The following is a 21,982-nucleotide window of genomic DNA, read 5'->3' as shown; positions in this document are numbered from 1 at the left end:
AACAGTCCTTCGAGTGGCTGCTGCCAGCACTCAGCGTCATTACTGGGTCAACGTTCAAATGTGTCCTTTGATGAGAGCACAGCTGGTGTGCACCCGTCCAACCAGAAACAAAGACAACACAAACACACCATACAGCAGAGCTCAGCTGCACAGTGAGGAAATTACACAAAGATTAACCGAGAAGAGCTCAGTAACCTGTTGGTGGAAGTACGCAGCACAAGGGTCAATATATAATTGAGGGACTTTTTGTATCATAGTCGACATTTTTACTGTTTTCAGGCCTAAAATCAACAACCAAACACCACATGACATTTTAGAGAAAGATTCTTCTAAATTTTATACATACAACTGAGTAAAATTGTTAAAAAGTTATTTCTAAAGATATTGTAGTAAACCTGTTGACTACTTCATATGAAATAAGTCAGAAAGCCTTGGAGTCTGGCCAGTCTTTTCTTCAGGAGGAAATGACATCATGTGGAGCAGGTCATTGTATCTGGACTTGTCAGACACAGATACAATTTGTTATTTTCCACATAAAATTTGATATATTGCCAAAAAAGAAATATCTGTGATGATTGTCTCAACTTAATAAAAGAACACAATCCAAACTATTTGTGAATCAGCTCATTTTATTATTGTTTAGCTCATTAGAAGGTGGTTGGTGTTACATTCAGACGGTTATTTTAGTGATATCCTGTTTTGTTTTGTTTTTTAAATAAGTGATTGTTTCCATAATAAATAATTATGGAATTTGTAAAGACATGATCAAAATGAACATAAAACATGTTTTTTTTTCACTTTTAATAAAATGTATGCAGATATGTCCCATGGACTTCAAAAGTCCCTCCATTATAGACTGACCCACAAACATAAATTCCATCTCCAACAAAGCGTTTGATAGTATTTTGCAAGCTATAAGGTTTTCTGTATAGTTTTTTTGGCAACATAATTCAGTAAAAAAAAAAAAAAAAAAAAAAAAGCTGCAACACCTGATTTATGTCCATATAACTAAAAGCCAAAATGCTGCAGAGTACAGATATGAAAATATAGCTGACAACCTCAGGCATACAGCCTTAGCATCCAGGTTATTTCTACTGGCAGCTGGTTGCCAGGAGGTCTGGAACAACTCAAGACTCCCATGTTTGGCTGGAAGGTGGCCTGAGGCCTCAGTTTGCAGGGCATCATGCCCCAGATGTCACTGTGTCTCATCATTCCTTTTATTCACCCTCAGACCTCAGTTAAAGACTTAACCTTTATAGCAAGCAGAGAGCTGTTATGCAGGCTGGTCTTCCTCTCCACAGTTTCAACACAAACAGAACATTTGTAGTTACTTGCTGTACAAATGGCTAAACTGAAAATATACGAATATTTATACGTTTCATAACATACTTTTCTTGTACATCATTTTTTTGTCATTACAATTCCTGAAACTCTTTCATAAAACACTGCCATCTGAGGCACAGATTAACAGCAGAAAAATAATAAGTTGATTTATGTTTTTTCTAATCTCATTAAAAGAATGGATTATCCATCTTCTTTGAGCCTTAAAACTAAATTATTTAAAGACCTTCTCAAGTGAAAATGAAGTTTCCTTTATTTGCCTTATCACAGTAAAATACAATGTTGTTTTATATGCCGGAACCTTATCATGAATGAGATTAGCAGTCAGCACCATGACTGAAAATTTCCACCTTGGAGCTACAGTGTAACATCTGGTGTTTGAGGAGTAACAAACAAAAGGAACTGATCCTTTCTACGTGCAGTGACAATTATTACATTATTCTTCTCGAGGATCGGTTTCTGGTTCCAACACATATGGCTGAATTGCTCTAATACGGCAATTTCCCATTATGTATTATCAAGTAGTTTTACAGTGCTTGAGTCAGCTGCTGTTAGCGGTGAGATGTACTTTGAGAGAGATGGAGAGACTGATAGCAAATCTCACTCCAGCCTTCCTTCGCTCTCCTTTGGGTTTGCGACTCCAGAAGAGAGAGGAATCCAAGTCGTTGAGACTGCCAGACTCTGAGTTCCATTGCTACTAGCGCAGTCCATCCTTCTGGTTGGTAAATGGAAGGTGGGGTTGAACTTGTCCTTGGTATTCCGGGCAACGACCGAACTGGTATGGTGACTCTTGCGATTGTGCTTTTCATGAAAGCTACTGTAACTGCAAGTGTGTTGAAGTGCTGCTGGCTTTTGTAAGTGAGTACTGGGACTCTCTTGGGGAACCAATAGGAGTTTTATGCTGGCAAGAACATCTCCAGAGAGGCACAAGCTGTTAGTCCCTGCAGTACTGGCTGTAGTTAGGCGGATAAGACCGAAATTTGGGGTCGATAGTTCACTTTTTCAGGAAACTACCAAATTTGGTACAGACATAGTATATGACCTTACAATTGATTTAAGAGGAGTACCCCAAAAAATCTAAGCCCCCTGGTGGCCGCTATCTTGAATTCAAATATGGCCACCTTGCTAAACCTATTTATGTAATATCTCCCTTAATACGGCAGATACAATGTTACTTCCAAGATCTACTCCCATTGTTTAAGGGTCTGCGGATTTAATAAAGCCATTTATAACAGTGTTATAAATGGCGGCCACCAGGGGGCTTAGATTTTTTGGGGTACTCCTCTTAAATCCAAATTTGGTGCTTTCCTGAAAAAATGAACTATCATTTGACTTATCTGCCTAACTATTGGGAGATGTTGGGAATTCCCTTCATCAGCTGGCCTTAATGCACCCATGGTCACATGGCTTTCTGTTAGGGTTTGCTCCATTAGTGTTCTGTTCCATTTAGAACCTGGATCATAAGGCATTGGTTTATGCAACTTTTGGTAACATTTCCTTTACCAGGGAGTATGAATCCCACTCAGCTATCTGAGTTGGCCGGGTTAATTAACCGCCGCCCGGGGTTCGGCGTTGGTGCACGCTGGCTGTACTGTCTCACCTTCAGCCTCGTGCCTGATGTTGCATCTACAGTAGCAAGGAGATATTCCTGCTCCATCGGCAGAGGTATCTCCCTGGCCAGACAAGTATGCATATTAGACATGTCTATCTAATACATTTTATATGGTAATTTGTCCTTTACAGGGTTTGACCATCAATTTACAGTGTTTTATTGTATCTAAATAGCTTTAAAAATCATTCTTTACAGATACTTAATAATTTTCACTGTTCTTTCTGTTTTTGGACAATTTGGTATGATGCGGTTTTTTAAAATATTTTTTTCAGATATTTTTTTCAGTTTATTTTGCATGAGGACTTGTTTCAACAGACATGAGGCCAATTCAGCTTAAGATTCCTCTGTAGTCTGAAATCTTTTCATGAGGTCAAAACACAAAATAAATTTTTCCTTTTGAATGTTCTTGGGGATTTTGATAAATATGTATTTTAGGGAATAAAAATAGTAAGTTCTTTTAGTAAATATTAAAAAATGTGTTCTATATACTGACTGTGCCAAGTTACCGATCTGTAACACAAACCCAGTGTCAGCAGAATGAATACCCGATGCACAGCTCTAAAGCCACTACAGATAAACAAATAAGTAGCCACAATACGGCATATTTTGAATCACAGTAAGTTGGACTACATCCCATTAGCAAAATCATTTGTGCCTGGCCTGAAAGCTGGAATATCTGCTGCTTTGTTTGTTGTTATCAGGGTGACCTTGTGTTTATGCACCAACCTTGAACACTGTTACAAGAGGAGAGTCAAACAGACTACGAACCATCCTATCACAAGCTTTCGTGTCTGTGTGTGCTGTTTACCCACATTCAGTGAGAGGTTCACAGCTGAGGTAAATAATGAGGAAAGTTGTGTTTGTTCAAAGAGAGGCTCTGTGTATCACTGAGCTCTTTTTATTAACTGGTGGAGTTACTACACACGACTAAATGTAAAACCGTAAAGCTCAGAGACAGGAGTAACTACAGCAGTAACTTCTAGAAGATACGGTGGCTCCATCTGCAAAGTCCTACCTCTGACTGGTCAAATTAAATCTGTGCATCACCTGGAGTCAATTTTTTAGTAGTATGAAACCATAAATTTGTCTCAGAGGCTTTAAAAAGATTATTTATGTGAGATAAGATTTAGTCTGATGGTTCTGTTTCATCTAATACAGCTGTCTACATTGACTGTGTTACACTTTATCATTTTCCATGCAAAAAAGTGACCTAAACAATCTTTTAAGATCATTGTGGCACTTTTAAAAGATATAAAATAAGATGTGGCAACAAACTTCCCACTTATAGATCTATAACTGCACAATCCATAAAAAAACAACAGCAAAAACAGCCTATAATAAATCAGCTCAAACAAAAAAAAAGCTAAACCCATACATGTATGAAGGAAAAAAGTGTGTCCCAATACATATCTTTAAATTCCAAATGAGATAAAACAGCTTCAACTGATCAAAAATATTACAAAATAAACACACACACAGACACACACTGGACTGATAACTGACCTGCAGACTCTTTTATGATTGTTTTTTGTGCTTTTAAGAAGTAGTAAAAAGTACTGTGTAAGATGAAACATCCTACGTGTGGAGCTATAACTGCACGAGCCGTGAAATAAAATATGGAAAAGAAAAAAGCCTGTAACAAATCAGGTCAAATTTCAAAATTCATGAAGGAAAACTATGTGTAACTAAATCATATCAAATGGCTTTCACTGATCAAAAACATCACAGAACAAACACACACAACGAAAACAATATCACACCAGACTGAGTTGGATAAAAGATTCAGAAATATTAGGACAACTTACAGCATCAGGACAAACTGCTAGTAACTAGAAACTATATATTGCCTGTGTTTTCATGTTTTTCCCTTTTTAAAGATGTCTGTCTTAGAAGGAAACAGTAAGCTGGAGCTGAAGAAACACTTTTGGTGTTTTTGTGGAATTTATAACATTGTAAAAATTATAGAAAGATGCAATTCTGAGTCATTTTGTGATTCCTAAACTTTGAGAAATCCAGGTGCAATTACTAAAGCTGGAGTCAACATTTTATCTTGAAGTAGCCACCACAGATTTCCAACATGACCTCCTTTCTGTTTCCTCCGTTTGACCTGCGATTCAGTGTCGGCAGGTGAAATATGGAGGAGCAGCGGAGCGACAAGGCAGCCCTCACATTAGTGATAAGAGTAAGAGTTATGTCTCACAATTTGTTACGGCTTGAACGGCTGTGTTGTTGTGAAGACCACCTAAACCGTGAACCAGGTGTTGACCACGGTGACCAAATATGGACCACGGTGACCAAGCCAAGACGTTGAAGGGTTGAGACCAAATCAGCACCAAAGCTGCAGTGTAATGTTTTAGTTCCTAAAGAAGTGAAATGACCCAGAAGTGCCTAATGAGTTGGTTGACTTCTCAAAATGATAAAGAAGAGGAGCTTCACTGTTACCTGTCTCATCCTCTTTAGCATAAGAGAAACCGCTGTGTCCTTTATGAAAGGAAAGACGATAAGTCTGTTTCACAGTTCCTTAAAGGCATTATGGAGGATGCTTTTTTTGTTTAATTTGTCTGATTCACATAAAATGAATATACTGACCTTTAGTGGACTTGTATGTATGGTTTCTAAAAAAATTAAAAAAAAAAAAAACTGTGGACATGGCAGGACCTGAAAAACATCAGCCAATCAATGCGCTCGGACCGAGGCGTTTGGTTTGCTCCCTTTCCTGTCAATCAAAAATCTTCCGGCTCAGGCCTAGTTACGTAGATTACGTACGCCTTGGACTTACGTGTTTTGTGTATGTGTTGCTTTGGTATAGCTTCGTAGTTAGCTGGCGACTTGTTTTGCTCATCTTTTTTTACATAATGGCAGATAAAGATCCAGGGGACCCAGCCGTAAAAGACAACTTCACGAGTGCTACGCAAGTTTCTGGAGGGGGGCGTTTCTTTGTAAATGTTAAAAGGGGGGAGGTTAGAGGGGGTGAGGGAGAGGTTGTATGTGCGCATGTGCATGCTACGTTCAAAGTCATAAGAAATTAAATCTCCTCTAATGCCTTTAAGGTGGAAACATTCAAATCGATTGCCTAACTGTAGCAAAAAATGGCCAAAAATATCCACATCAATGCTCTGCATATGCAATTGTGACCCAGGTTACCAGGCAAGTTACACAATGTTGGAAAAAAGTTTTCAGACACCCCATACTTTTATGAAATATTGCATTAACAATCACTCTTAGGTCTTCAAGTGTAATTTCCTTTAGTCCAATCACAGCCATAATGCTAAACAAATCCTAAAAAATCCATTAAAAACTTAAAGCTGATTGGTTCCATGAAAATGAGCAATTTTAAGCATTGGGTCATTTTGGTAGAATTTAGTTTTCTTAGTTCCAAAAATACCATTTGTATTTGTTTGTGCCTGTCTAATGCAGTCACACCTTTTGAAACACAAAAAACGTTTTTTCTCACAAATATTTCCTGATAATATTTCAGATTGTGTAAAATTTGACAACTTTTTTCCACCACCGTATGTATTTGATGGTAAATTGTTGTTTTTTTCCACTATGTTTGGCTATAAAATTACACAGTTTAACTGCATTTCAGTGGCAAAAATGTCAGAATTTTACATATTTGCTGTTATTTTCACAGTTTCTATAGTATTATGTCACCTAAGTGGGGTCAGATTCTCTTTGCAACGCCGCCAGCTTTTCATATGTTCTCATGAATTCTCTTGCACATCTTTCCTTGACCGTGTTTTCCATTGAGGTCAAGGAAGCGTGTTGAGAAAAACATAAGAGGTGACATTTTAAATCTATTTGACTCCACTCAAGAGCAAGGCAGGGCGACAAGGACTCTCAGGCTCTCTTCAATTCAGAGGTGAAGATATCTCTGGAGCTGTGGTTTAAAACCTGACTGCTAATGTACTGGAGAACGTAATCCTGCTTTGTGTTTTCATCTGGTTGTTTTGCAGATGAACTCTGCAGTTTTGGTTGTTAAATTTTATGACAGAAGACTTGCCGGCCGTCTCCTCCCAGACGGCCTCAGCTTCTCTTCCTGTCTCCTGCATTTAACCTTCATTCAGTGGCTGTGATGAGTAACAGGGAGGCCGGTCACAGTAGCATCAATTCCTACGTAGAAATGAGTCCATTTGCTGGTTGCACTTGAAGCAGGACGTTTAATATCTAATCACAATAATGAATGAGTCCTCTGTGTCTGAGACCTCTTGATTTTGATGTCATCATACCGGTTGGGTGGTGAGAGAAGAGACAAAACTCAATAAAAACACGGTCGATTCTGAGACCTTCAAAAATTGGTCTCGAGACCAACGACAGAACTCCTGAATGGTTCACTTTGCCTGAACTGAATTACTCGAATTTATCTCAATCATGACCTCGTGTTTGCACATCCAGCTCCTTTATTAATCTTTGGATTATTATTTTCTTTTTTTTTACATTTTCTCTCTCATCTCTTTCTCTTGTTTTTTTAGGATTCTTTGCTGCATCTGTCCACATTCGTTTTTGTGTTGTTTATACAATTGCATTGTTGCTTCTATTTCATTTTTCAGCTTCAAAAAACAAGACAGTAAAAAAAAAGAAGTACATTTTACCTCTCATTTATCCAGCACATCTAAAGCCAATGTGTCTTCTTTCGTCCTTCTGACACACACACACACACACACACACACACACACACACACACACACACACACACACACACACACACACACACACACACACACACACACACACACACACACACACACTTTCACTTTGCTGTAAGTTGGTGACATGAGTCCTTGGAAAGTGCAGTATTCAATTTGTAACTATTATGGAGACAAGGACACAGTCCTTTATGTGAGCAGCCACAGAGAGAAAATGGAGGCAGTCACTATAGCAACCGCCAGAAGAGTGCCCAACAAATCAACAAACAATGCAGTACAAGACTTTTCCAGGGGAGCCATTTAATGCAAAGCCTTGAATCATACAAAGTTGTCCTCTTAAGTTTCTGAGACCTGTCTTGGAGTGTCTGTGGGTGTCTAAGCCCCAAGTGTTTGGTAAAAACCTTGTGTTTTTCTCCACACTTGCGTTTCAAGGCCGGCTCGGCTGAATGTGCCAAAGAGCTGTCTTCGTGGGTCATGGCAACCTCAGAATTTCATTTGTGTGATCAGCCTTCAGGAAATGCTTACCGCTGCAAAAGCACGTAACAATACTTAGTTATTAAAAAAAAACATTTTGTATATTTACGAGAAGAATCTGTACATACCGGAAACATCTAAATTATGTGGATATAATGAATGTTTTTCCTCTTTTAAAAGATGCTAATTCCAGAAAAGTTTTGATGAAACTCCATCAAAAAACACAGAAAATCTAAAGCGCTGGAGTCTGTAATGAATCACTTTTTGTCCTTCCTTCCCGCTTTAATTCCCGCTCTTGTCGCTCTCACTTTCCCATGCTCCTCGTCTGAGTAAATATCTTCTTTTGGGTCTGACCTTGCTCTAAATTTCACCACTAGACACGAAAACTGCGGCACGGCTGATGCTGTCTGACTCGGACTGTCTGGATGTCACAGCAATTAGTCTTAAGAAGTGCAGATAAGAGGCAGACGAGTGCGTGTTTGTGTGTGCACGTACACACAAACCACCGATTTGTTTTTACACTTGGTTTTCTTGTATTTCCTGATCTTTGGTGATGTTTCAGAGAAGAGAGCACTGTTTTCTTTGCTGAAGCCTTAAATTACACTAGTTACAGGCATAACTTGTGAGTGCAACTCTGAAATACTGTTTACCAGCTGTAGACAAACACCACCTTTAACAGAGCGCTGAGCTTTCTGAGAAGTTTCCTGAGAGTTATGCGGAGCGGCTGTGAGAGGGCCTCATCATGCTGAGCCAGTTTAAAACTAGGCTCAGGACCAGCAGGCAGCCGGCCAGAGAACGAGTCTGCTGCATATCACTGGAAATTAAATGTACTAACTTGACATGTTGACACGGAAAATCTGAACATTTCAGAAAACTGTTATCAAGCCCTCAGCAGCCAGTGTTACCCCTTAGTTTGCCCTTAAAGTTCAAGCCTGAAGATTTTCATAAAATTAGACTCATTTTAACACTTTTTCTCTATTTCATGCACAGCTATGAGAGAAAATCACATCTCTGTGAAGATTTTTTTTACACATTATTTGATTAAATCTAACAACCTCTACAAACCAATCCATGCAGGACTTATCTGACTCTTCCATGTAGAGGTTAATACTGAGTGAAAAAGGACAAATAACCAGAACTTTATGTCTTTACAACTAATCAGCAAATAAGCAAATAAAAGAAAAAATCTTTGAAGAAGAAATAGAGTCGTACGATCTATTAAAGCAGGAGAGTCAAACTCATTTTAGTTCAGGTTCCACATTCAGTTTGATCTCCAGTGGTGAGGACCAGTAAAATCACAGCAAAATAACCTATAAATAAACACAACTCCTAATGGTTCCTTTGTTTTAGTGCAAAAAAGTGCATTTTGAAAATGTTAAGGAACCATCTTTTTACAAAACATCATGAAACACCTGAAGTTTCTTAAGATAAATAAATTCAGTCAGACAAGAAAAGACAAAAAAACAAGATAAATATGACAAAAATGAGACAAACAACACTAAACAAAACAAAAAAATTGACAAAAAGGTTACAAAGCGACAAATAATGACAAAAGCGAGAAACAGAATGACAACAAATAGGCAAACAACACAAGCGAGACATGAAGGAAACACAAAACGACAAAAAAGATACACAAAACAACAAAAACATGAGACAAACGACAAAAATCTGACAAAAAGGCAAAAAAACAACAAAAACAAGACAAAATATTACAAAATGAGACCAAAACGACAAAAAATTAGACAACCAACACTAAAAACAAAAAAATTTAACAAAAAAGTTACAAAGCGACCAAAAATGACAAAAAGGAACAAAAAACAAAAAAATAGACAATAACAAAATGAGACAAACAACACAAAAGATACAAAAAATGTGACAAAAAATTTACAAAATGACAAAAAAGATATAAGGCAAAAAATGACAAAAGCGAGAAACAAAAATGACAGCAAATAGGCAAACAACACGAGTGAGACAAAAAGTGAACACAAAATGACAAAAACATGAGATAAATGACAAGAGTCAGACAAAAAAAGACAAAAAACATCAAATACAAGACAAAATATTGCAAAAATAAGACACAAAATCATACAAAAAATGAGACAAACAAGACTAAACAAAACAAAATATTTGACAAAAAGTTATGAAGCGACAAAAATGTCAAAAAAAACCAAAAAGGAAGAAAAGACAAAAAAGACAAAGACAAACAAAAAATGTCTTACTTTGAAATCTACAGATATACCATTAAATAACAGCAAATATTCATTATTTATTACTGATTATCCTGTAAAGGCTGCACAGTGTGGTAGTGGTTAGCACTTTCATCTTGCAGCAAGAAGATCTCCGGTTCAAATCCCGGCCTGGGCCTGGGATCTTTCTGCATGGAGTTTGCATGTTCTCCCTGTGCATGTGTGTGTTTTCTCCGGGTACTCCGGCTTCCTCCCACAGTCCAAAAACATGCTGAGGTTAATTGGTTACTCTAAATTGCCCGTAGGTGTGAATGTGAGTGTGATTGTGTGTCTGTATATGTAGCCCTGTGACAGACTGGTGACCTGTCCAGGGTGTCCCCTGCCTTCACCCGAGTCAGCTGGGATAGACTCCAGCACCCCCCATGACCCTAGTGAGGATAAAGCGGTGTATAGAGGATGGATGGATGGATTGATATCCTGTAAAAAAACAGAAAATATGTCAGTTCACTGTTACAAAAAAGAACATTTTTGAGTTTCTTTAAATTTTTTAAGCTGCAGGGTCTCTATGAAAAATTTACTCTCTGTTTTTTCACTATGGATTCACTATTAAAAATGGATTATTTCATAAATTTTTATGGCATTTATATATATTTCACTGTGCTTTCTGGTATTTTACCATTGAAGCACTATTTACATTCTGACGCTATGTTAATTTTTTAATTGCTGTGGACACAATGGTAGTTAAAAGAACATTTCTGTTTTTTAAATTTACAGAACCAAGTCCTGGTAAAGAGCTGCTAGTTCATTTTTTTCTCATTTTTGCTGTTTTATGTATTCATTTCTTAGAGTGTATACACTGTCTATTCATCATCACGTCGTTCCAGTTTATGGCCTCTGATTTTAACTAAATATTCTTCATTTCATCTTCATCCCTTCATGCTGGTCAAGGCTGACACATTTGGTATCTTTTTACACCTTCTGATCTCATTGAAAATGAGGCACTGCAGGTTCAAACAGCATTTGGCTACACATCGTGAGATGGGGGTCAGTGGAGTTGAAGATATCAAAGAAATATTTAAGATAAATTCTGTTTATTCTGTGAGAACGAAGGATGGCTGAGTGGAGAGCTACTTAAGTACATCTTGTACAAATCTGATAAATGAACAAAGGGAGAAAAGGAGGATCTGAGAGGAAGACAAAGGGCGAGCGGCAGGGCGCTGTAGCTGTCTTTTCAACTCTGCTTTTGCAACAAGACATAATGTAATCTCTCCTTGAGACGGAAGGATTTTTATAACCTGCGCTGGCTGGGCCTTGAGCAGGAGAAGAGACAGGCTGAGTGAAGGCTGTTTATCCCGTGCTGTCCTTGATATAAACATGTGAAAAATCTCTCTGTTTTTTTTCTTCTCTTAGCTAAATCAATACAAAGACATTCGGCCTCTGAACAATGTTGCAGCACTACAGCAAAAGTTTTTCATCCTGCCTCTATTCATGATGGTGTCCTTCAAAGCAACAGAGCAGGGGACACTGAGGTCCTGCTTACTTCTATTCCATGAATGCAGCCATGCACTCAATGTCATCCTTTCTCCACACCAAAGACGACCTTCTATGAAGACCCTCGGCTTTTGACGATGTGGGGGGATCTGTTGAACCTCTGCCCAGGATTAGTTAGACAGGACCAAACTTTTGCATCATTCTCCCACACTTTTCCTCCTCCTGCCTGGTTTAACTCCTCTGTAATCACTTCTGATTCCGCTTCAGCCCTCCTCCTTCCTCTCTCAGGTAGCAGCCAACCCTAACCTGTGATCCCTCTAAGGAGCAATTAAGATAAACCCCTAATTCATCTGCTTTATCCCAACCTGTCCTTCCTCTCCGTCTCTCATTCACTGACCTCCACTCTCCCCCATCTCTTCCTCCCCCATCTGCAGCTCTCGCTCCCCCTCTCCACCATCCTCCTTCAGTGACAGAGGCAAGGAGAGCACTGAGTCATGACATCATAATTCACCGGGCTCCCAGTTTTCACGGTTAAATCAATATCAGCGTGTCCGAGTCAAGGTTGGACTGCGGCCTTCACGGCTCAGCTCTTCTTGCTTCTTTCTCATAGAAAATCATATAAATTGTCCCTAAAATAATTAAGCCTTCAGATCCGTCTCTGGCCGGTATTTTTTTCGCTCTTTCCTGTCTGACAAACAGCACTGCCACAGAGTCAAGGTGCTGCTGCTGAGGACAGAGCTGATTCCCTGTCTGTCTCTTCCCCTTACACCTTTAATTAAGCTAATAACAGTTTATTTTTTTTAAAAAGAGGCCAGTTTGGTGTATCAGACTGAGATGCTGCTGCCACATATTTTACTTTCCTAAACTTTCACAGCAGAGCAAAGGAAATGAAAGCTGCTATTGTCCAATTTCTTTGAAAATTTGGACTTTTGCAGAATATTAGAGCTGTGGAAGGCGTGTGGTTTTGTTTGTGTGTGTGTGTGTGTGTGTGTGTGTGTGTGTGTGTGTGTGTGTGTGTGTGTGTGTGTGTGTGTGTGTGTGGGAGAGAGAGGGAGGGAGGAAGGTAGAGAAAGAGGAGGCGCCTGAGTCTGGGGAGGCGGAATAAGCAGAGTCTGAACAGGCTCTGAGAGCGCAGGGACAGACAGGAGCTAATATAAACGTGCTGCCCTTCACTCGGGGGCTATCAGGGGCTAAGAAAACAACGCTACCTCTGTCACTGACCTCCGGCGCTTCAAAGAGACGCGCTGAGCTCCGGCCCATGTAGAGCGGCCAGCGGTCATGGCCACGCTGGAGGGCTGCCGCTGCCGGGGTGCCAGCGGCCGAAACAACAACAGCATCCTCTACAGCATTCTGAAGAGCGACAGCCTTGTGACCGCCGAGGAGCAACAACAACATCATCATCATCAACATCCCCATCAACAGCAAACACTGCAACACTTGTTCCAGAAGACGCCCTCCGCCGCCCCAGCCTCCCTGCAGGAGCTCCGGCAGCAGGCGGCTTGTTCCTGCGGCTCGACGCGCCGCCGCGGAGTCCTGAGCTCCCCGCAGGTGACGTGCAAAGCGGCGTCCGCGGTGCTGGTGAAGACGCTGCGCTTCGTGAAGAACGTCCCCTGCTTTCGAGAGCTGCCCGAGGACGACCAGCTGATCCTGATCCGGAGCGGCTGGGCGCCTCTGCTCGTGCTGGGACTCGCGCAGGACCGAGTGGACTTTGAGACCACGGAGACGGTGGAGCCCAGCATGCTGCAGCGTATCCTCACGGGGCTGCCGGACAGACAGAGCGACTTGTTGGCCGGACAGAGCAGGGGGCGGCCGGGGTCTCTGTGGTGGACATCGAAGCTATCAGAGCCTTTCTGAAGAAGTGCTGGAGTGTAGACATCAGTACGAAGGAGTACGCGTACCTGAAGGGAGCAGTGCTGTTTAATCCAGGTGGGTCTTTATACCTGTGGTAAAAGTTATGATGTTTGTGGCACATAGCTGAGTTATGAGTGCATCAACTCACTTAAGTTATTTATACGAGAAGTTTGACTTATTTGGAGAATTAGCACATTTTGCACACAAACATGCACCAAATAACCCTTTGCAGAGTGTTTGTGTTGAAACCACTCTAAACTTTTCTCTCTACTTTCTTCTCCCTTGCTTCTCTCTCTCCACCCAGATCTGGAGGGTCTGCGCTGTCTGCACTACATCCAGTCGCTGCGTCGGGAGGCGCACCAGGCTCTTAACGAGCACGTCCGGCTGATCCACCGTGAGGACACGTCGCGGTTCGCCAAATTGCTCATAGCTCTGTCCATGCTGAGGGCCATCAGCCCCCCGGTGGTCGCCCAGCTCTTCTTCAGACCCGTCATAGGCACCGTCAACATCGAGGAGGTGCTCATGGAGATGTTCTACGGGAAGTAGGTCACAGGTCGACGGCGGAGGGAGATGAATTCAGCAGCTTCAGCTGTCAGATGGACTTTAAATGTTCCAATAAGTTCATATTGGGTAGAATGAGGAGGATATCTGGGACTGAAGAATCTTTAAGGACTGTGAAATGATCAACTTTAAGCCAGAGTGTGTGTGAATGCATGTGAGAGTGGCAAAGAGAGTGTGTTGAGGGAAAGAAATGTTATAATAGAGGAAAAATACAAAGCAGCTGCTGGAATTCATAACTTATTTGTTTTTATAAAAACTATTTTTCTATAATAATAAAAAATACAACTGATTAAGTGTGTGTTTGTGATGTCTGCACTGTCACCAGTGACACACTTTCCTGTGGTGTGAAATCAGTCCCAGACAGAATCTTATGCAGGAGATGATGTTCCTCAGTACACAGACAGAGATAACAGTGTACTTAAAAATATGACGTATGTCTCCCTGGATAACCAGAGTCACGCTGACTGATGTTAGCTGCATTTGACAGAAGTTACTGATAAAGATTCAGGCAACAGTAGAAGAAGCCGAGGCCCAGAAGGCTACAGTTGGGTCACTCTTGCCAGCTTTTCACTGCTCAGTGTAGCAAATAAGTTAGAAAGTTTAACTGTCTAAATCCTGGTGAAATGCCAAGTTAGACCACCAGAGTGCAACAGCACACCAGCAATCGTGCAGCTCACATGCATCCTTTCTCATCCCCCAGAACACACAGACAGGTGCAGAAATGGTGTAGTTAAAGTGCCTCAGGTAATGTTCTACCCGTCCCTCCATCTCAGACCATGACAGTATGGGATTTTGTGGATGCATGTTAAAAATATCTACAGGAAGAACTTAGACATCTAGCACATATAGACTGCACATAAAGACAAACAGGTAATGTCGACTTTATGCCCTCATCATAAACTATTTCATTCCAGAAGTTCTACAGAAATCTATGCAATGAAATGCTGATCAAAGACTGTTCACTTTGGAAAATGAGACTTTATAAAGCCCCAAACACACGAATCCCACCCTGAGCAGCTATCGTAGTACTTTAACCCTGTTCAAAGCCTCTTCCCTGCTTTGTGTTATTTTGGCTCACAATAATACAAAAACCAAGCTAGAAGGTTAGTATTTCACATTATAACAAAAAATGATCTAAGAAATGTCCAGATCTGTTAGTTAATTAAAGGTGACAGCAAACGGTGAAGAAATTCTCTGTCCTGCATTCAAAAATGTGCTCAAGTAGACAAATGCCAGCATCAAAATAAACATGAGAAGCAACATAAATCATTGTATGTTAAATAATATTTGGATTATGATCACTACGTTTGTGTCAATGATGCAGCAGACAAATACTACTTGGTAGTTTGTGAATCTGGCCCTCAGGAAATTGTAGAGGCTTATTGTTATTGTATTTTCAATCTGAATACGGCCGAAATATCAAGAAGAAGAAACTGGAAATACTCAGAGAACAAGCACTTGAAATTGTACTTAAGCGCAGCACTTGAGTAAATGTGCATAGTCTCTTCCTATAAAGAAGGGGAAGCGAGAATAAGATGGAAAGAAAGACACAGAGCCTGACATACATCTCCACTGCTGGGAGAGAAATTAGAGAAGATTTTCTCTCAGTCAGAGAGCCACCAAACCATGAAATGACCTCTTGTTTCTGAGAAGACCTTAAAACTGGGAATATAGCCATCCCTGGCTGTGCAGCAGCATGACTGTGTGTCTGTAAGCTGCGAGCAGGGAGAAAGTGCAGGTCGGGAGGAGGTTTATTATTTAAAAAGTCACAGAGCAGGAGGGGTTTTCAGCGAGCAGCAACCTTATTAAGCTGCTCTTTGATGTGGAGTGAAAAGAAGTGAGGAGAACAAAGGTTACGAGTCACATTTCTGCACCTGATAGAAGTGTTTGACAGGACCGACTGAGCAAAGCTTGTTAGGGACCTCTCCATTATGAGCTCACACGTTTGCTAGCCCTTATTTGCTCGAGCGGCCGCTGGTGAAGGGAACAAAAACATACAGAAATCGAACACTAGAAGCAAATAAATTGAATTTTCAGTAATTTTGCAGTCTGGCTTCGTATCAAAAACCCCCTCTGAAAAGATGTTTATGAGAGCAGCGGGGCTTTCAAGTGTGCCTCAAAGTAGCAATGGCTTTGTCTCTGTGAATGTTTTATTCCTGCTCAGTTCAGAATAACCACACGCCATGAAAATGGAACAACACTGGAAGGAAGGGAGGTGGTGCCAATAATAACCAGGGCCACTGAAAAACCTGTGATACTGACTGACATCCATGTGAGAGCATCACTGATAACTCTCACATACCTCCTGGTGGCGTGAAGAAGCACTGCAGGAAACGGCAAAACACACACACACACACACACACACACACACACACACACACACACACACACACACACACACACACACACACACACACACACACACACACACACACACACACACACACACACACACACACACACACACACACACAGTTTGTACTTCTATCTTAGTGAGGACATCCATAGGCGTAATGCATTTCCTCGAGCCTTACCCTAACCTTAACCATCACAACTGATTGCCTAAACTTAATCCTTACCCTAACCAAACCTCAATTCATACCTGTTCTCTAAAAACAAGTCTTCACCCTCAAACATGGCTGTTTCAAAGTGAGGACCGGCCAAAATGTCCTCACTTTATAAAAATGTCCTCACTTTGATAGTTAAATGCAGAAAATGGTACTCACCATGTAGCAAGTACAAGAACACACACACACACTCTGAGGACGTTGCTCAGTAGATATTCTTGTCTATCTCCTCTGCACGTTGCTTCTCAATGGGGCCTATTTTCTCTCCAATTAAGTCCTTAATTGTTCTGGGTAATAAAGAGTCTATTAATCCTGTGTCTGCTAATAAAACTCCAGCTGTCTGGCTGGAGGCTGCCAACAGGCAACAGTCGCCAGCGTTTCGTGTGGTTCACGACATGTGTGTGTTTGCATACAAAAACTGCAGCCAAAGTAAACTCCAGCGAGCGGTTGCGGCCCATTTATTATTTTATTTATTGGTACTGATATAACAGCGGTGTTCCTTGTGTTTGCATAGTCTGAAACCATCCCAGCCCTTTTTGTGCACCCCGACTCCAACCAAAAAAAAAATGTCCACAGCCTTGTGTTTTATGGTGACAAACTCTGTCTTTAACTCAATTCCTCATTCCTCTGCCTTTAACTTAGCCTCATCCTGTCTTTTTTTTAACATTTTTTTTTTTTTTACTCTGCCCCAGTTTCTGTTTTTCTCTGTTTTCTCCTGGGGTTGGCAGACATCAGTAAGTCTGCTTTCTGTTTCTGTGTTTACCAGTGTTCAATCACAAACACGCGTTGTAGGTAGTGTTTATTCCCAGGAGATGGCACTGTTTGGCAGCGTCTCACCCACCGGTGTGTTTGTGTTGCCGAGCAAATGTCAGGCATCAAATGAAACTCCTTTGGCTTTAAGCCAAATGTTTCTTACATCAACATGTTCTTTTTTTTCCTCATTTTTCTTTTTAAAAAAGGTTTATCTTCTCTTGGCATTTCTGGGTCTATCTGACAGCAGAGATGGACAGGGAAACATGGGGGGAGAGCAGACAGGATGTCACGCAACAAAAATTCTCCAGCCAGTTTCAAACCAGGGGAATTACTGCTTACTTGGTGAATGTTTTACTCCACAAAGCCTTAAAAACGTATATATCAGTGCATTTTCCATCATAGACTCATTTCATGACTGACACCTTGATTTGTCAGAGCTTAAAAGCACATATGAGGCAAATTTAATTAACTCCGTTCCATCAAGTGTCCTAGTCAGAAGTAACGGTGATCCAGACTGCACAACACAAGGATCCTGGAACTGGCTCACATAAATGGAATGCAGCCTTATTTTTTAATTATATGACTTACACCTGTGCTTTTCCTGCTGTGACAAGCCAAAACATCTGCTGTGAAAACTGCTGGCCTTTCTCCCTCGCACGATGCACCGATATTTTGCTGTAACTGAGGCGGTTTTCGTTGGAAGAGAGGAATATAAATAGTTCATATCTTAAAATGAACTCCTTCTGATTCTCCTTTTAGAACACAATGAGCTGTTTGCAAAGCACATTTCCTAAGCTTCTCTTAGAGGACAGAGAATAAAACGGCACACACACGGACACTGCTTTTCCATTTGTCTCCTAATACTAAAGTACTGTGGTGCAGTTTACTACAGAAGCAGTTGGATGTCGGAGGCACAGTTTAGTTCTGGTTTGCTCAAAGACATTTCGACAGGACTCGGAGATGATCACAGCTGTTTGATTTTTCCCGTGCCAGATTTTTCAGGGGGATAACGGTTTCCAATTCACGTGTTCACACACAGTGGATCATCAAAGGAGTCATAGTTAATGGTGATTGATGCTTAATCTGACTATCAGAGTGGGATCAGAAGTGTTTTACCAACGGCTAAAGTTGGACGCAAAAAGAAAACATCAAAAGGAAATCAATGTTTTTAATGTGCAGTGAGAAAGTAAGGGCAACTGATAATGATTGTGTTTCTATAAAGATAGACATTTCTTTCCAAGTGAAAATTGTGTTTATATATTTATATAAATATCTATATTATATATAGAATACATATCTATTTGCTATGCATACTCAAAAATCACACCTTCAAATATATTTAAAAAGTCTTTCAAAACACAAATGTATTCTTTTTCTTTCCTTAAACATGAACTATCCATATGAACCAAATGAATTATTAGGATAGGAATAATATTATGTTTTAAAAACCAAAACATTGAAAATGCTTCACTTTTGAATCTAGAACAGTAGAGGACATATTTTGTCATGTGGGATTCAAAAGCCACCGTAATCTCTTAACAAACCAGGAACCACACTGCAAGTGTACAAAACCGGCATAACACTTATACACAAATCCTCTTTCTATGGAAGATGAAATGCAAATAAGTATGACTTCTCAAGCAAACTCTTTTCTGTTATAAAAATAGAATTCTTTTTAAAATAATCTACAGATTTCTTTTTAAGGTGAGGCATTTCACTATCACTCTAAAACAGCAAGGCTGTTTGTTTCAATAGAAAATATGAAGCTTTAGAGAGAGATCTGCCAGTCTATCGGTGTGTCTGATTGGAGAGGACCAGCACCTCTCCCCAGCCAGTCCTCCATCTCGGTCCCACAGGACGGTATATTTTTGCCAGCTCCTCCTTCTTTTTGCATATTCTATGATTTTTTAAAAGAGAGTTTCCTTTTAAACTAGATACACCCTTTACAGGTAAACAAAAACAGGTTTCAGCTCTTTCAAAGCTCCTGAAATGTCCAGGCAATTCCAAAAGTTTGAAAAAATGTTCTCTTAAACTACACAAAGATTCGAGAAAACAAACAAAAGAACACAACGGCGCAGGTACATGACATACTGGCTCTCCAAACAAGCGTGTTAAAATAAGAATAAAACCAAACTGAAAGGAGAAAACAAGAAAAAATATACAACTCTGTATAACAAGTTAAAGCAAAGTCCTACAGTAGAGAAGGCAACAGACATGATTGAGTGAAACAAACAAAAGAACAAAACAGGAGAACACTGATGCTACAAATAAATTGAAATATATGTACAGACCCTGTTTTCCTTTTGTTTGTATGTATGCACATTTTTTGTGTATGTGTATGCATGTGTGTGCACAATTGCCATAGTGTTTCTTTAACGTGGAGTTCTCGCGAGTCCGTTTTCTCGCTAGTCAGTGAAACAGTGTTTTCATTATATCCCCTGTAGTTCCTCATAGAAAACAGCCTCTGGAAAAGACGTGCAGTCCACTTGAAAAACAAGGGAAACCGTGTCCAAAAACCTGCTGTGTCTCCGTTATTTGCTGTCAGTTAACAATGACTGGAGCCAAATGGATCCAAAACACTTCTATTTATTTATTTTTGCCATAATCATGACCTCTACATGTGTTCCTAAGAACTACCAGACTGAGCCTAAGCGTGTCTGACCCTGACTGATCTTCCTAAAGCTGAGGCTTAGTCGGCTCATCATTACCAGATGACGCTGGAGATGCTGGTTTCTCTGGGCAGCAGAGGCAGCATGGCGTTGTTGGCGTGTGCCTCCTCCAGGCTGTGTTCTCGGCTCTTTCCGGGAGGCCTCTGTCCGTTCAGCAGTGTCAGTGGGATGTTGCAGTAGGTGTGCTGGTTCCCCAGAGAGGAGAGGGGTGGCAGGGTCCCTCCCGGGGGTATGTCATACTCGTAGCTGCGGTAGTAGTGTTTCTGCCTCATGGTGGTGTGGTAGGTGTTGTGGAACGTCGAGCGCAGCTCCGGGTGGGCGGTGGCCATGGCGGTGGAGGTGGCCGCTGCCATGGAGATGGCGGAGACGGTCTGCAGCTCTCCGAACGGGCCCTGCTCGCTGACGTCCAGCGCCGGCTCATGTGTGAGCATGGGCTCCGTGCGCCTGAACGGCATCTCGTACTGCAGCTGCTTCCAGAACTTGGAGCTGAGCTTGTTGCTTTTGGGCCCGCGCCACTTGATGACAGTGAGGGTTTTAATGGTGTGTTTAAGGGCCTCCACCTCCTGGTAGTTCATGATGCCGCGCAACTCGGCGCACTCGATCAGGATGACTTTGATCTCCCCGGTCACCAGCATGTTGCGCAGACGCGTCTCCAGCTCGAAGATGCTCCAGCCTCGTCGCACCACATAGTTGGGTGTCATGACTATAATGAGGCGTTTGCTCTGGTCCACGCAGCGAGCCACGTCCTCAATATAAGCTACAAGAAACGGGAGGGAAGGAAAGAGAAGAAGAGATGTTTATAAGATTGAGAATATCATTTAATGGGGGCAGAACTCCAACACATAATGATGGATGCAAAACACAAGACACAAAACACAAGACAATGACCGCAGGTGGGCGTCTTGCTGTCCACCTCAAGTAGCTGCTCTAATAACATTCATGTAAGTCTGTAGCTTTAAATGTGTAGTAATACAGGAGCTGTATGCGTGTGGAGATACATATCTTACATAGAGCAGATCCACATGGCTTTGACTGGGCATCAACCACTGATAAAGCTGCACATTCTGCAGGATTAGGCTGCGTCTAGCTACTGAACGGGACCTGATGTTTCAGATCACACTGCAGCGCCACTCTAAGCATCTCTCTGAGGAGCAGGTAAATGAAAGCAGCTGATGCAAGAGGAAAAGACTGAGGGCGAGTACCTCCAAAGAGTCGTGTGTCATCCTGGTAATGCTCATTGGTGAGACCTAAACATAAACATTTTAACATTCAGGTCACAGGCAGAACAGACACAGAAACATGCTCAACACAGTCGTAAAAAGTGGCCGAGTCTCCTCCTCTCACTCATCGTTTCTTTTATTATTTTTTATTTCACATATGATTAATCACACACCATGTTTCCCTGATTGGACATTCATCTACAATGATTTTGCTTGGCACTGATGCTGGCGGCAATTTTCTTTTGATTAAAGGATAGAGGCGGCTCAGTCAGCAGGCTCAGAGCCTTCACACATTTCCCACTGATGTTTAATTCTGTCTGGACCAACTAGGACGTGTTTGCGTTTTATCTGTTCCACATGAAGCCTACAGTACAAACACACAGCATCGCTACTAACTAGAGCACACTGTGCACTGCTGCTACAGACGGATTGCTAAGCAGAGTTAGCACGCATGAGAATATGTTCAGACAGAATTTTCATGGATTTATTAATGCATGGATGAAAAACCAGGGAGGATGATAAATTTGTTCAATATATCAGCTCCCTGTACACACTGTACACGAATATTCCCACATCTGTAGTGCACAGTATGGAAACAGCCAGTGAGAAAT

At 41.0% G+C, this 21,982-nt stretch overlaps 2 protein-coding genes across 6 annotated transcripts in view; one reads left to right on the top strand and one right to left on the bottom strand.

Annotated features, from left to right (window-relative positions):
- Positions 1 to 12,707: 12,707 nt before the first annotated feature.
- On the top strand, positions 12,708 to 14,451 carry LOC110953359 (nuclear receptor subfamily 0 group B member 1-like). The gene is given in 3 exon segments (XM_022197319.2): positions 12,708 to 13,544; positions 13,547 to 13,676; positions 13,906 to 14,451. Coding segments are annotated over 3 exon segments (888 nt in total). The 5' UTR covers positions 12,708 to 13,028; the 3' UTR covers positions 14,148 to 14,451.
- A 2,708-nt stretch (positions 14,452 to 17,159) lies between these two features.
- The window catches only part of il1rapl1a (interleukin 1 receptor accessory protein-like 1a), a 186,723-nt gene continuing 181,900 nt past the window's right edge, over positions 17,160 to 21,982 (bottom strand). For 3 of the 5 annotated variants that reach the window (XM_022197315.2, XM_022197316.2, XM_051958489.1), the window contains exons 11-12: positions 21,354 to 21,398; positions 17,160 to 20,908 (exon numbers count right to left, since the gene is read on the bottom strand). In XM_022197315.2, the coding sequence (XP_022053007.1) occupies positions 20,187 to 20,908; positions 21,354 to 21,398 (767 nt within the window). In that variant the 3' untranslated portion in view covers positions 17,160 to 20,186. The remainder of the gene's footprint in view (positions 20,909 to 21,353; positions 21,399 to 21,982) is intronic. The other 2 variants (XM_022197317.2, XM_022197318.2) reach the window with 1 other exon arrangement.

This window comes from Acanthochromis polyacanthus, chromosome 14 (assembly GCF_021347895.1).
Source record: "Acanthochromis polyacanthus isolate Apoly-LR-REF ecotype Palm Island chromosome 14, KAUST_Apoly_ChrSc, whole genome shotgun sequence".
Taxonomy (NCBI): Eukaryota; Metazoa; Chordata; class Actinopteri; family Pomacentridae; genus Acanthochromis; species Acanthochromis polyacanthus.
The sequence above is the reverse complement of the archived record's forward strand: the minus strand, read 5'-3'. Positions and strand labels throughout refer to the sequence as shown.